This window comes from Bombina bombina, chromosome 6 (genome assembly GCF_027579735.1).
Source record: "Bombina bombina isolate aBomBom1 chromosome 6, aBomBom1.pri, whole genome shotgun sequence".
Lineage (NCBI taxonomy): Eukaryota > Metazoa > Chordata > Amphibia > Anura > Bombinatoridae > Bombina > Bombina bombina.
In genome coordinates, this window is record NC_069504.1 from 623,652,063 (window position 1) to 623,666,277 (window position 14,215).

The 14,215-nt window shown below is 37.7% G+C and overlaps 1 protein-coding gene across 1 annotated transcript in view; it reads right to left on the reverse strand.

Annotated features, from left to right (window-relative positions):
- Nucleotides 1-14,215, reverse strand: part of SLCO3A1 (solute carrier organic anion transporter family member 3A1) — an 858,554-nt gene that overhangs the window by 208,075 nt on the left and 636,264 nt on the right. The window contains exon 8 of the mRNA XM_053717636.1: nucleotides 8,594-8,769. Coding sequence (XP_053573611.1) covers nucleotides 8,594-8,769 — 176 coding nt within the window. The remainder of the gene's footprint in view (nucleotides 1-8,593; nucleotides 8,770-14,215) is intronic.

Here is a 14,215-nt window from a genome sequence, read left to right on the forward strand (position 1 = left end):
ATGGAGCTACTGCTATACCTCTGGTTCTGGCCACTGCAAGCAGAGCCCCTAGAACCTTCGTAAAAACTCTTGGAGCAGTAGCTAGACCAGGAATGCAAACCTTAGGAACCTGAAGTGTTCCTTGTGGATTGAAACGTGAAGGTAAGCAACCTTCAGATCTATAGTGGTCATGAATTGTCCTTCCTGAACTATGGAAAGGACAGACCTTATCGTCTCCATCTTGAACGAGGGGACAGATAGGAATTTGTTTAAGCACTTTAGGTGCAGAATCGGGCGGAAAGTGCCCTCCTTCTTTGGAACCACAAAAAGGTTTGAATAGTATACCAAACCTCTTTTTGCAAGAGGTACCGGGACAATGACTCCTAGGGAGGAGAGATCCCTCACGCACTCCAGAAAGGCTTCTCTCTTTTCTGGCCTGGAAGACAGGTTTGATAGGAGAAATCTGCCCCTGGGTGGATGAGAAACCTATCTTGTATCCCTGAGCGATGACCTCCAGGACCCACGGGTCTTGTACGTCCCCAAACCAAGCGTCCAAGAGGAGCAACAGTCTGCCCCCTATATGATCCAGAACCGGATCGGGGACTGCCCCTTCATGCTGACTTTGTCTCAGCAGGCTTCTTGCTCTGCTTGGATTTATTCCAGGACTGAGCCGGTTTCCAAGTCCCCTTGGATTGCTCGGGCTTTGCAGAGGGCTGCTGACGTTGGGATTTATCAGAACGAAAATTAGGACAATGTCCCTTAGGCTTGTTGTTCTTATCTTGCGGTAAAAAGTGAACCTTGCCTCCAGTAACCATGGAGATAATTGAGTCCAGGCCTGGACCAAATAAAATCTTTTCCTTAAAGGGGAGGGAAAGAAGTCTGGACTTAAAAGTCATGTCCACAGACCAGGACTTCAACCAGAATGCCCTACAGGCTTGAACAGAAAAACCTGAAGCCTTAGCATTCAGGTGAATAATTTGCATATTAGCATCACAAATAAAAGAATTAGCCATCCTTAGGGCCTTAATTCTTTCCTGGATAACGTAGAGGGGACCTTCCACCTCGATCAACTCAGATAAGGTGTCACACCAGTAGGTATCCGCTCCAGCAACCGCAGCAACAGCTGCTGCCAGTTGAAACAAATATCCCGTATGTTGAAACATCTTTCTTAACAGACTTTCTATCTTCTTATCCATGAGCTCTTTAAATAACGAACTAACATCATGCAGGATAGTAGTGCGTTTAGCAAGCGTGGAGATAGCACCATCCACCTTGGGGATGGAACCCCACAACTCCAATTGAGAGTCCAGGACTGGGAACAATTTCTTAAAGAAGGGGAAAATAAAGAACCAATCCTTTGCCATTCATTCTTTTTTTTTTTTTTTTAAAGTTTAATTTTTCATAGAACATTAGAGATTATACAGAAAAAGAGATAAAAATAATATACAATACATACTGTACATAATCCACATATTTTAACATCTGCTAGAACTTCATATCATTATTTACAACAATTCCCGTATTTTCATCATATTTCAAACTAAAGGTATGTCCTCATAATTCTAAGTTATGCACAGCTCTTCAGCTCGCCTTCTTGCGTCTTACTTGGGTTCTAGCTAACACCTCTGAGAAATAATCCAAACTGCATTACATAAATTAAACATAATATTTCCTTATATATAAAGCGACAGCAAGTAGGCACGCTCAAAATTCTAATACAATTTATTTAAATCTCTAATCTACTTCTTTCTCAAAATCGAACTATAATTGACTAGGACTTGTCCTCCTAATCCTGGAAAAAGTCTGCACACTTAGCTGTAAATTATACCATACTATAGATTGTAATTTGGAGTGTTAACAGTTGCAAAAAAGAAAAAGAAAAAAAAGGTATATATAACATCAGATAGTCGTCTGATAATAATAATCATCTCTCCCTCTCCCCTCAGTAATTTTAGTATATTCCAATTTTTAAATCCTCTGTAATAGATGATCCACATATTTGCAGGTAAGGAATGGGGCTAAGAACTGTGCTTGAGTAGTTTTATCATATGTCTTTATAAAACTATACCATTTGTTACAATATTTCTTTATGCGCTGTTCAGATCCTACGGAGCAATCAAATTGTTCCATTACCACTTGTTTCATCATTAAATGTATTAAATTATGTATTGAGGGGGGGTTTGTTTTTCCAATTTTTAAGAATCAGATAACGTCCACCTAAGATCGTACAGTTAATAAACCGTGCATTCCATTGTCTATGAGTGTCAGAGTCAACCAGAAAGAAAATATGTTTTCTTCCCAGTTTAAGTGGAACCTGTAATATTTTACTTAACCAATAGTTTATCCTGCCCCAAAATTGCTTTGGGACATGTTCAGAACATATGGGTTATATCGGCACTAATATTTGCACATTGAGCACAACAGTGACCCAAGTTGGGAAACCATTTATTTAAAGTGGCGGGTGAAACATAACTCCTATTCAATAATTTAAAATGACTTTCTTGCCAACTCGCTGCCAATGTGGCGTTTTCTACTTTCTGAATACTTCTAATAACATCTTCTTTATTTAAATATTGTATCTCGGATGCCCAAGATGAAACTATTCTTTGTAAATTCTCCTCACCTGACTGTTCTAATATCAGTTTGAGCCAGTATTTTAATGAGTGAATACCGGCTGAGTATAAGATTATATATTTCCCATTCATTCTTAATAATATTCACCATCTTTACGGGAACCGGGAATGTTTGTGGCACAACCCTGTCCTCGTAGACCTTATCTAATTTAGGAATCAAATGTTCCTCAGACAATTTGGGCTCTGGAACCGCTAACGTAGCCAAAACGTCCTTCAACAGAAAGCGTAAATGCTCAATCCTAAATCTGAAGTCTGGTACCTCTCCAGCTGGAGGTTTAGAGGCAGCAGATTCTGAACCAGAAAGAGCGCCCTCTGAAGTATCAGAGGCGCCTTCATCATCGGATAATCTTGAATCAGATAAATCCAATAAACTAGTTGATGACCCCTGGGAAGGATAGCAATATTTGACCTTTCGCTTAGCAGGGCAAGGTAAAGCACTAAAGGCCGCAGACACTACCGTTTGTAACTGCTCAGTAAAGTCTGGTGGTAAAAGGCCTCCTCCAGATGGAGGATTAGGTGTGCTACGGAAGGCTGCATGTGTATTAGGAGATGACTGTAGGGTGTGCACCTCACGGGACGGAGACTCGTCAGAGGTGGATGGCTCAGTGGTATCAAACATATTAACCTTCTTTGACATGATTACTTTATAAAGGCATGTGGAACATAGTTGAGCGGCGGGTATACCGCGGCCTCCTCACAATATAGACGGGTATTAGACTTAGGTGAAGAGGGAGTACCCTCTAACACATCAGAATCCTCCATAGCTTGTGCTTACAAAGCAGACTATTGATTAATAAGAAAAAATGGCACCTTTATACCCCCAATGGCTGGGGCACTCACCACCTCCTATGACCCAGGCCAAACAGAGAATCCGCTTCTTCTCTGGTAAACCCCACGGTCTGGAAAGAGGAAATAAGTATGACCACACCCGGTCACATGGTGCGCAATGCAAGACCGCCCCTGCTATAATAGCAAAAGAAGTACCAAGCCTTTCAGGGTGCACAGCTCCCAAAACGAAAGTAAAATCTCTGTACGTTCCAACATCTGCCTGAGCCTCATCTCACACATGTCGCAGCATAATCAAATAAATTTATGTGATTAATCCCCACTGTTCAATAATCCCCCCTCCGAAAATATTAACCCTTGATTCCATACACATAAAAGGAGCAACACTGTGACCCTGTCTTCTTGCGTTATCATATGTGTAAAAAAAAAATGAAACGATCTTACCGGAATCTATGCCGTAGAACAGAAACACAGTCTCTCAAGTTTGACAGTCTTGTAGTATCACTCCTGACATTGAGTGATGGAAGCTGGCAGTGAAACTCGTCAACACTGATTGCTTAGGAGCTGTTAATATGAGTATGGATGCGTTCGCAGAAAGACTCTCCCTGCATCTCCAGACTCTAACTTTCGTCAATACTCTCACTGAGAGGCTGACAAGACTACTTAAAACTCCAGTCCCATTTCGAAGGGTAGATAGCCTTCATAAAGAACTACTCCAAATCTTCCGACACTTCTCTGCCAACCTCCTGTGACGAAAGGCAAAGAATGACTGAGATATGAGGGAAGTAGGGGGAGTATGTAAGCCTTTAGTTGGGTTGTCTTTGCCTCCTTCTGGCGGCCAGGATCAGTATTTCCAAACAGTAAGGAATGATACCGTGGACTCTCCTCATATTTTGAAGGAAATTATTATACATACTGTATGTATAAAACGCGCAAAAAGGTTACTTCGAGCAAAGTTTACACTCAAGCGAAAGCGATAAAGAGTGTGCCACTTATAATCTAGCCCTGTATGTTTTAATATATAACTGAGACTGAGTCCTGTGCTAACCATGAGATTCCTGCTGCCTGCAAGTGTTAATGAAGTGAGTAACATTCGGCGAGATTACGAGTTTGGCGTTAGCCTTAAAAAGCAGCGTTGAGAGGTCCCAACGCTGCTTTTTTTCCTAACTCTGGTATTACGAGTCTGACAGGTACAGGCTCGACGCTCACTTTTCTTCCGTGACTCGAGGCTACCGCAAATCCCCTTACGTCAATTGAGTATCCTATCTTTTTAATGGGATTTGCCTAACACTGATATTATAAGTCTTGGAAGAAGTGAGCGGTAGACCCTCTCCTGTCAAGACTGATACCGCATTTAAAAGTTTTATGGGCTAACGCCGGAACATAAAATTCTTAACTAAAGTGCTAAAAAGTACACTAACACCCATAAACTACCTATTGACCCCTAAACCGAGGCCCCTCCACACATCGGAAACACTTAAATAAATATATTAACCCTTAATCTGCCGACCAGACATCGCCGCCACTGTAATAACTATATTAACCCCTAAACCGCCGCACTCCCGCCTCACAAACACTAGTTAAATTTTATTAACCCCTAATCTGCCACCCCCAACGTCGCCGCTACTATATTAAAGGTATTAACCCCTAAACCTAAGTCTAAACCTAACCCCCCCTGACTTAAATATAAATTAAATTAAACAAAATAAATTTAACATAATTAAATAAATGAATCCTATTAAAAAAATAAATACTTGCCGATAAAATAAACCCTAAGATAGCTACAATATAACTAATAGTTACATTGTAGCTAGCTTAGGATTTATATTTATTTTACAGGCAACTTTGTATTTATTTTAACTAGGTACAATAGTTATTAAATAGTTATTAACTATTTAATAACTACCTTGCTAAAATAACTACAAAATTACCTGTAAAATAAACCCTAACCTAAGTTACAATTACACCTAACACTACACTATCATTACATAAATTAACTAAACTACCTACAATTAAATACAATTAAATTAAATAAACTAAATTACGAAAAAAACAAACACTAAATTACAGAAAATAAAAAAAGAATTACAAGATTTTTAAACTAATTATACCTAATCTAATCCCCCTAATAAAATAAAAAATCCCCCCCAAATAATAAAATTCCCTACCCTATACTAAATTACAAATAGCCCTTAAAAGGGCTTTTTGCGGGGCATTGCCCCAAAGTAATCAGCTCTTTCACCTGCAAAAAAAATACAATACCCCCCAACATTAAAACCCACCACCCACACATGCAACCCTACTCTAAAACCCACCCAATCCCCCCTTAAAAAAAACTAACACTACCCCCCTGAAGATCTCCCTAGCTTGAGCCGTCTTCACCCAGCCGGGCACAAGTGGTCCTCCAGAGGGGCAGAAGTCTTCATCCAATCCGGGCAGAAGAGGTCCTCCAAGCGGCAGAAGTCTTCATCCAAGCAGCATCTTCTATCTTCATCCATCCGGAGTGGAGCGGGTCCATCTTCAATCCAGCCAACGCGGAGCCATCCTCTTCAAACGATGTCCTAACACTGAATGAAGGTTCCTTTAAATTACGTTATCCAAGATGGCGTCCCTTGAATTCCGATTGGCTGATAGGATTCTATCAGCCAATCGGAATTAAGGTAGGAATCATCATATTGGCTGATCCAATCAGCCAATAGGATTGAAGTTCAATCCTATTGGCTGATTGGATCAGCCAATAGGATTGAGCTTGCATTCTATTGGCTGTTCCAATCAGCCAATAGAATGCGAGCTCAATTCTATTGGCTGATTGGATCAGCCAATAGGATTTTTCCTACCTTAATTCCGATTGGCTGATAGAATCCTATCAGCCAATCGGAATTCAAGGGACGGCATCTTGGATGACGTCATTTAAAGGAACCTTCATTCAGTGTTAGTACGTTGTTTGAAGAGGATGGCTCCGCGTCGGCTGGATTGAAGATGGACCCGCTCTGCTCCGGATGGATGAAGATAGAAGATGCCGCTTGGATGAAGACTTCTGCCGTTTGTAGTACCTCTTCTGCCCGGATCGGATGAAGACTTCTGCCCGGCTGGGTGAAGACGGCACAAGGTAGGGAGATCTTCAGGGGGGTTGTGTTAGGTTTCTTTAAGGGGGGATTGGGTGGGTTTTAGAGTAGGGTTGGGTGTGTGGGTGGTGGGTTTTAATGTTGGGGGGGGTATTGTATTTTTTTTACAGGTGAAAGAGCCGATTACTTTGGGGCAATGCCCCGCAAAAAGCCCTTTTAAGGGCTATTTGTAATTTAGTATAGGGTAGGGAATTTTATTATTTTGGGGGGATTTTTTATTTTATTAGGGGGAATAGATTAGGTGTAATTAGTTTAAAAATCTTGTAATTCTTTTTTTATTTTCTGTAATTTAGTTTTTTTTTTTTCGTAATTTAGTTTAATTGTAGGTAGTTTAGGTAATTTATTTAATGATAGTGTAGTGTTAGGTGTAATTGTAACTTAGGTTAGGGTTTATTTTACAGGTAATTTTGTACTTATTTTAGCTAGGTAGTTATTAAATAGTTAATAACTATTTAATAACTATTGTACCTAGTTAAAATAAATACAAAGTTGCCTGTAAAATAAATATAAATCCTAAAATAGCTACAATCTAACTATTAGTTATATTGTAGCTAGCTTAGGGTTTATTTTATAGTTAAGTATTTAGTTTTAAATAGGATTAATTTATTTAATTATGTTAAATTTATTTCGTTTAATTTAAATTATATTTAAGTTAGGGAGGGGTTAGGGTTAGATTTAGGTTTAGGGGTTAATAAATTTATAATAGTGGTGGCGAAGTTGGCGGCGGCGGCAGATTAGGGGTTAATAAATTTAATATAGTTGCGGCGACATTGGGGGGACAGATTAGGGGTTAATAACTATAATGTAGGTGGCGGCGATGTTGGGGGCAGTAGATTAGGGGTTCATAGGGATAATGTAGGTAGCTGCGGTGTCTGGAGCAGCAGATTAGGGGTTAATAATATAATGTAGGTGTCAACGATAGCGGGGGCGGCAGATTAGGGGTTAATAAGTGTAAGATTAGGGGTGTTTAGACTCGGGGTTCATGTTAGGGTGTTAGGTGTAGACATAAATTTATTTTCCCCATAGGAAACAATGGGGCTGCGTTAGAAGCTGGACGCTGCTTTTTTGCAGGTGTTAGTTTTTTTTTCAGCCAGCTCAGCCCCATTGTTTCCTATGGGGAAATCGTGCACGAGCACGTTTAGCCAGCTTACCGCTACCGTAAGCAACGCTGGTATTGAGGTGAGATGTGGAACTAAATTCTGCTCTACGCTCACCTTTTTGCGGCTAACGCCAAGTTTTAAAAAAACTGTAATACCAGTGTTGTCTTAAGGGAGCGGTGGGAACAAAAGGCTTGTTAGCAACGCACCCCTGTTACCGCAAAACTCGTAATCTCAGTGATTGAGATCGCGCACGTGAAGTTACCTAGGAGTCAGCACTGATTGGCTTAAATGTAAGTCTGTCAAAATAACTGAAATAAGGGGGCAGTTTGCAGAGACATAGATACAAGGTAATTACAGAGGTAAAACATGTATTATTATAACTGTGTTGGTTATGCAAAACTGGGGAATGGGTAATAAAGGTATTATCTATCTTTTTAAACAACAAAAATTCTGGTGTTGACTGTCCCTTTAAGGTAAATTTAAAGTTTTCTAACTTAACCTCTTTTGATGATATAAACATTTTAAGCACTGGGGTACAAAGTATTAATAGTATGATGAGGATGTGCAGTGTAGATGTTCTTGCGGGATGGAATATACCCTGACTATAAAAAAGTAAAACATGCCACTAGTCACATAGCTTTTAAAATACCACATTGTAACAGCTTTTGAAACATAGCAAACATATATTACATGAAAACCAGTGATAAATATAACAATGTATGACGTTTAATGTAACAGTATAAGGCAAATAACACTAAAAACACAACTGATGTCCATAATATCTAAAAGGACACAGCAATGTGTTTATCTTTCATCTCTTTGTGCATTTTGGACTTAGCAACTAAATAAGAAGCTAAGTTATCAGATGATACTGAGGAGGAGCTTTGAAGTAGCTCAATAACAGTGTTATCTTGCAGTCTGCTTCCAAGGCAGGAGCCCAATGGACACATTAACAGCTTTTGCATCTCACCTGATGAGGATGATAACGGATGGCGTCTGTGCCATAGCTCCAATCATGCTGCAGACACACATCACGCACAAGAATGTGAGAAAGGCCTCTTGACAACCAGGGCTGGGACATTTTCCAGGAACCACTGTGGTATTCTCCGCAGGGACAGAAGTGAGACAAGAGCAGCCAGCCAGATTCTAAATGAAAGACAGCGTAAAGGTTATGCAAGATAATTTTTCCTCTGCCATTTATGAGCAATTTATCAACAAGTGCTGCCAACCTGTAATTAAGCAGTGCATAATAATCTACCAGTTAACTCATGTATAATATATAACCCTGCAACACTGTGGGCTAGATTACAAGTGGAGCGCTAAATCTTTGCTCTCCCGCAAATTGGCAAATTTGCCTGTTTGCAGGAGTACAATAATTAATTGTAACGGCTGGTTATTGCTACTGCAAGCTTGCGGTAGCAATTAGCGCTTATAAAATTAACCAGAGATCAGATCTCTGGTTAATTTTATACATCTGCCGCCAAAATACTTTCTAGTGTAATTTATAAAAAAATAAAGAAGGCAGCATCTTTATTTTTTAATAAACTTATTGCACTAGACAGTATTTTGGGGCTAAAGTTGGTGGGAGTGGGGTGTTAGAAAAAAAAACGTCACTGAAAAGTACTAATACATTGCGGTCTATGGGAAATTTGTGTTCCCAGTAAATATTTATGTATATGCTCATATACATATATATGCATGTGTTAATATGAGTATTTACTGCATACATGTATATATGACTGCAATCCAGTTTCACCTGAGGAAGAGGAGGAGCCCTGAAACGCATTGTGTGGATTTAAAGTGAATGTACATTTTGATGCTAAAGTGCCCGGTTTTTAAAAATTTGATTAAAAAACAGGTGCACTTTAATTCATCAAAATTTACATTTCACTTGTGTTGTGAAAAAATACTTACCGTTTAATTCTGACAGCAGCTCCAGCTTCCTCCGCCCGCCGCAAAGCCTCTTCCTGGGTCTAAAATGAGGAATCCGGTTTCCTCCAATCACGGCATTGAATCAGACACTGATCTCCCTGGGGGGGGAGTCGTGATTGGAGGAAGACCCATCCATCATTTCTGACGTCTGACGCTTGCGACGAACGGGGGAAGCTGGAGTGGCTGTCAAGTTTAAAAGGTATTTTTTCACAACGAGTAAAATGTAAATTTTAATGAATTAAAGTGCCCCTGTTTTTAATCAAAGTTTTAAAAACCGGGCACTTTTGCATCAAAACTTACATTCACTTTAAGACCTGTCCAGGCAAGCAGTTTGTTTTGTCTCTCCACATACAGGCTTTTTAACTTTATCGATTTAGATATATATTTTATTTAGCCTTGTGTTTTAACATATTGCTTTTATTTTGTACTCTATATGTATGATTCACAGTGTGTGACACTTTTTAATTATTTTTAATAAATTGTGATATTTATATAACTAGTGCTGTCTATTTTAATAATTTCTGCAAATACATATATATTTACACTTTTGCTGCTATCGCTGCACAACTTACCCCCTTCACTGGCGCTGAAGTTCAGATGCCTCCTAACAATGCATACGCCAGAACGCGTTCGCATTGGAGCTAACTATCATGCACTGGTATTACAAAGTGCACAATAGCTCTCCACTTGTAATCTAGCCCTGTGTGTTTGTGTATATATATATATATATATATATATATATATATATATATATATATATATATATATATACACACAATATATATATATATATATATATATATATACACATACATACAAAAGTCCAAGGATAGTTACAGCACAAATACACAGTCTCACCAATCTTGCTTAAAGGGACACTCAATCAAAATTAAACTTTCATTATTCAGATAGAGCATGCCATTTTAAACAACTTTCCAATTTACTTCCATTAACAAAATGTGCAAAGTCTTTTTATATTTAAACTTTTTGAGTCACCAGCTCCTACTGAGCATGTGCAAGAATATGTGTGTATGCATTTGTGAATGGCTGATGGCTGTCACATGGTACGTGTATACATTTGTGATTGGCTTATGGCTGTCACATGGTACAGGGGGAGTGGAAAAAGACATAACTTTTAAAATTAAAATCTACTACTCATTTGAAGTTCAGACTAAGTGCTATTGCATTGTCTTGTTATCTTGCATTTGTTGATTATGCAAATCTACTGTATTGGCTGGTCCTTTAAGTGCTCATTTGCTCCAAGGGTCCTGCAAACCCTTCCAGGTATAGCCACAGCAAAAAAGAGGCAACAGCACTATTTCTTCAGCTAAAAGTGACATAGGAGGAAAACAACAGCAAAGTTTTGGGCCTAGCCAGCCTTTACTCATGCTGTAGAGTACTGGTATACATCAGAATATATAGCACCTGTGTGCTTAATCATTAACTCTTTCATTAACAGCACCTAACTTATTAACCAGTCAGTATCACCATCTAGAAGTCAAACGGCAATAAAACCTCTCTGAAAAAGAATAATTCTGTTTGCCTTTAGAATACCAGTAGGATTATACTTGTATATTGCTTTTAGATAAAAAGACACAATTCTTAACCTATACAATACAGGTGGCCCTCGATTTACAATGGTTCAATTTGCACCGTTTCAGAATAACAACCTTTTTTTTCAGTCATGTGACTGCTATTGAAAAGCATTGAGAAGCAGTGCATTGATTAAAAAAGCCAGTAGGTGGAGCTGTCCGCTTGTGTTGCAGCAAATATATGCAAGCCAAGCAAGCTGAAATTAATCAGTTTTAACCAGACCTGAGCTATTGAGCAGATTTCAAAAGAACTAAATCTTCCTGTCTATAAATCAGTCCAGATTGGAATGCATAGAAAGAACTGTTTGCAGAAAAATGCAAGTAAAGTCTGTGTTGTGTGATTATTTTAATAGTTTTATAATGCTGTTTAGCAAATATTTTTGTTCATTTAATTTAGCTTAATTATATATTCTGTGTTGTGTGATTATTTTATTAGGTTTATAATGCTGTTTAGCATGTAAAGACTTCATTTCAAAGCTGTAAAAATAATGTATTAGATGTTACTTATGACAATTTTGAGAGGGGCCTGGAACCTAACTCCCTCACTTTCCATTGACTTACATTATATACTGGGTTTCAATTTACAACAGTTTCGATTTACAACCATTCCTTCTGGAACCTAACCCTGGCGTAAAATGAGGGCTACCTGTACATCAAAATACACTAATAACCATATTATAAAAACAAAGTGAAGATCATAATCCCTGTTCAATCCCATAGGATGTAGAGTTCCTATATGCTGAATCCACCAAACTTCTCTTTTTTTCCAAATAGATTCACTATTACGGCCCCTTTTTAGTTTAGCAATGTGATTTATGATCCAAAACCTAAGTTAGCTTACTGAGTGGCTAAATGTGGCAAAAGGTGCAGAGACAGGCTGTGTCATGTCTCTATTCCTGATAGCTGATTTATGGGTGCTAATGCTATCCCTAATGGGGCGGATGATCTCTCCAATATAGCCCGCCCACAAGGACATTACAAAAGGTATATGACAAAATCTGTTTCACAGGTATATAAACCAATTAATTTCTCTTAATTTCCTGTCGTGAATTTGTGCCACGTTTTCCATTTATCATGGATTTGCATTGGGCGCAGTTTAGGCAGGGGTATGACCCTTTTTTGGGGTTTGAAAGATAATTAATATATGGAGTTCTATTATTGCCGACATCTGTTTTAACTACCATATCTTTAATATTTTTAACTTTTCTGTAAGAACTAATAGGGGGTGTTAACAATTCTCTTATGTCTGGATTGGATTTTATGAGTACATACCAGTGTTTTTTTGTAACTTCACTATACATGTTATATTCAGATGTGAAAATGAGTTGATTTGTCATTTTTTCTTTCCTATATTCTACTTTTTTATTATCATTTTATATAAAAAATTCTCCTTTACAACCAGCAATCATTGTGGAAGGATAACCACATTTATTTTGTTGCTGTGTACATATATATATATATAATGTGCGTGTGTATGTATATATAGCATTTGTCTTTATCAGGTTTCACAATACACTAATAAGCATAGTGCCTGGCCGGGTGTAATGTATTTTTACGTAGGACATGTCATGCAGCATGAACAATGTCCAATACTGGCAAACTATATGAGTATGACAGCTAAAGCTGTATCTTGATGTGATATAAAGCTAACAACACTGGTTATCACTCCCAGCTGGAAAGATAACCTATTTGCCCTATGATATAATAATATTAAAGCCACTGAGCCTGCTCTCCTCCCAGATACTTATGTACATGTTCATAGTCACATAGATCATTCCCTTTCTACTGAGGCCTGTAAACTGTCATGTCAATAACAATTGAATTATTTATTTTGATTGGGCACCTGTTAGTCATAATATTTCTGGTATAAAGCAGAGGAAATCAAATTAAATGGAAAAGCTGGGAATACAGTGTATTTTATTGAAGCTTTTAAAATATATATATATATATATATATATATATATATATATATATATATATATATATATATATATATATATATATATATATATATATATATATATATATATATATAACAGTGCATTACCAGTAGGATTTACTTAGAAAATATCTAATTTCTCACATTTACTCACTGATAGGTAGATAACAAGTCATAACATCTGGGTGCTGTCCAGTTTGAGAGATAGAGAGTTAAATATACTTTTCCAAAGCTCATACTCAGATGTGATTAACCTAACTGATGCTCTAGGCCTAGACAATTCTGCTCTCCCTTACCCAGTCCTGTTTTTATATCATATTGCATCTAAGGGGTAATTAATCTCTTTCTTAACAGACAAATAGATCAGTGGTTAACCTCTTTCTATAGGTCAAATTTGAAAGCAGTTGTTAATTCTTTATACCAGTGACTTAGACAGTAGTGATTAACCTCTTCTTGCAAGGCAAAGAGTACTTATTAACCCGTTCCTGACATTGATATTGAGGGTAGAGATTAACGCACAGCTATTAGTTGCAAAAAACCATTATTAAAGGGACATGAAACCCAAACATTTTATTTTACGATTTAAGTAGAACATACAATTTTAACCCCTTAATGACCACAGCACTTTTCCATTTTCTGTCCGTTTGGGACCAAGGCTATTTTTACATTTCTGCGGTGTTTGTGTTTAGCTGTAATTTTCCTCATACTCATTTACTGCACCCATGCATATTATATACCGTTTTTCTCGCCATTAAATGGGCTTTCTATAGATACCATTATTTTCATCATATCTTATAATTTACTATAAAAAAAATTATAAAATATGAGGAAAAAATGGAAAAAAACGCAGTTTTTCTAACTTTGACCCCCAAAATCTGTTACACATCTACAACCACTAAAAAACACCCATGCTAAATAGTTTCTATATTTTGTCCTGAGTTTAGAAATACCCAATGTTTACATGTTCTTTGCTTTTTTTGCAAGTTATAGGGCAATAAATACAAGTAGCACTTTGCTATTTCCAAACCACTTTTTTTCAAAATTAGCGCTAGTTACATTGGGACACTGATATCTGTCTGGAATCCCTGAATATCCCTTGACATGTATATATATATTTTTAGAAGACATC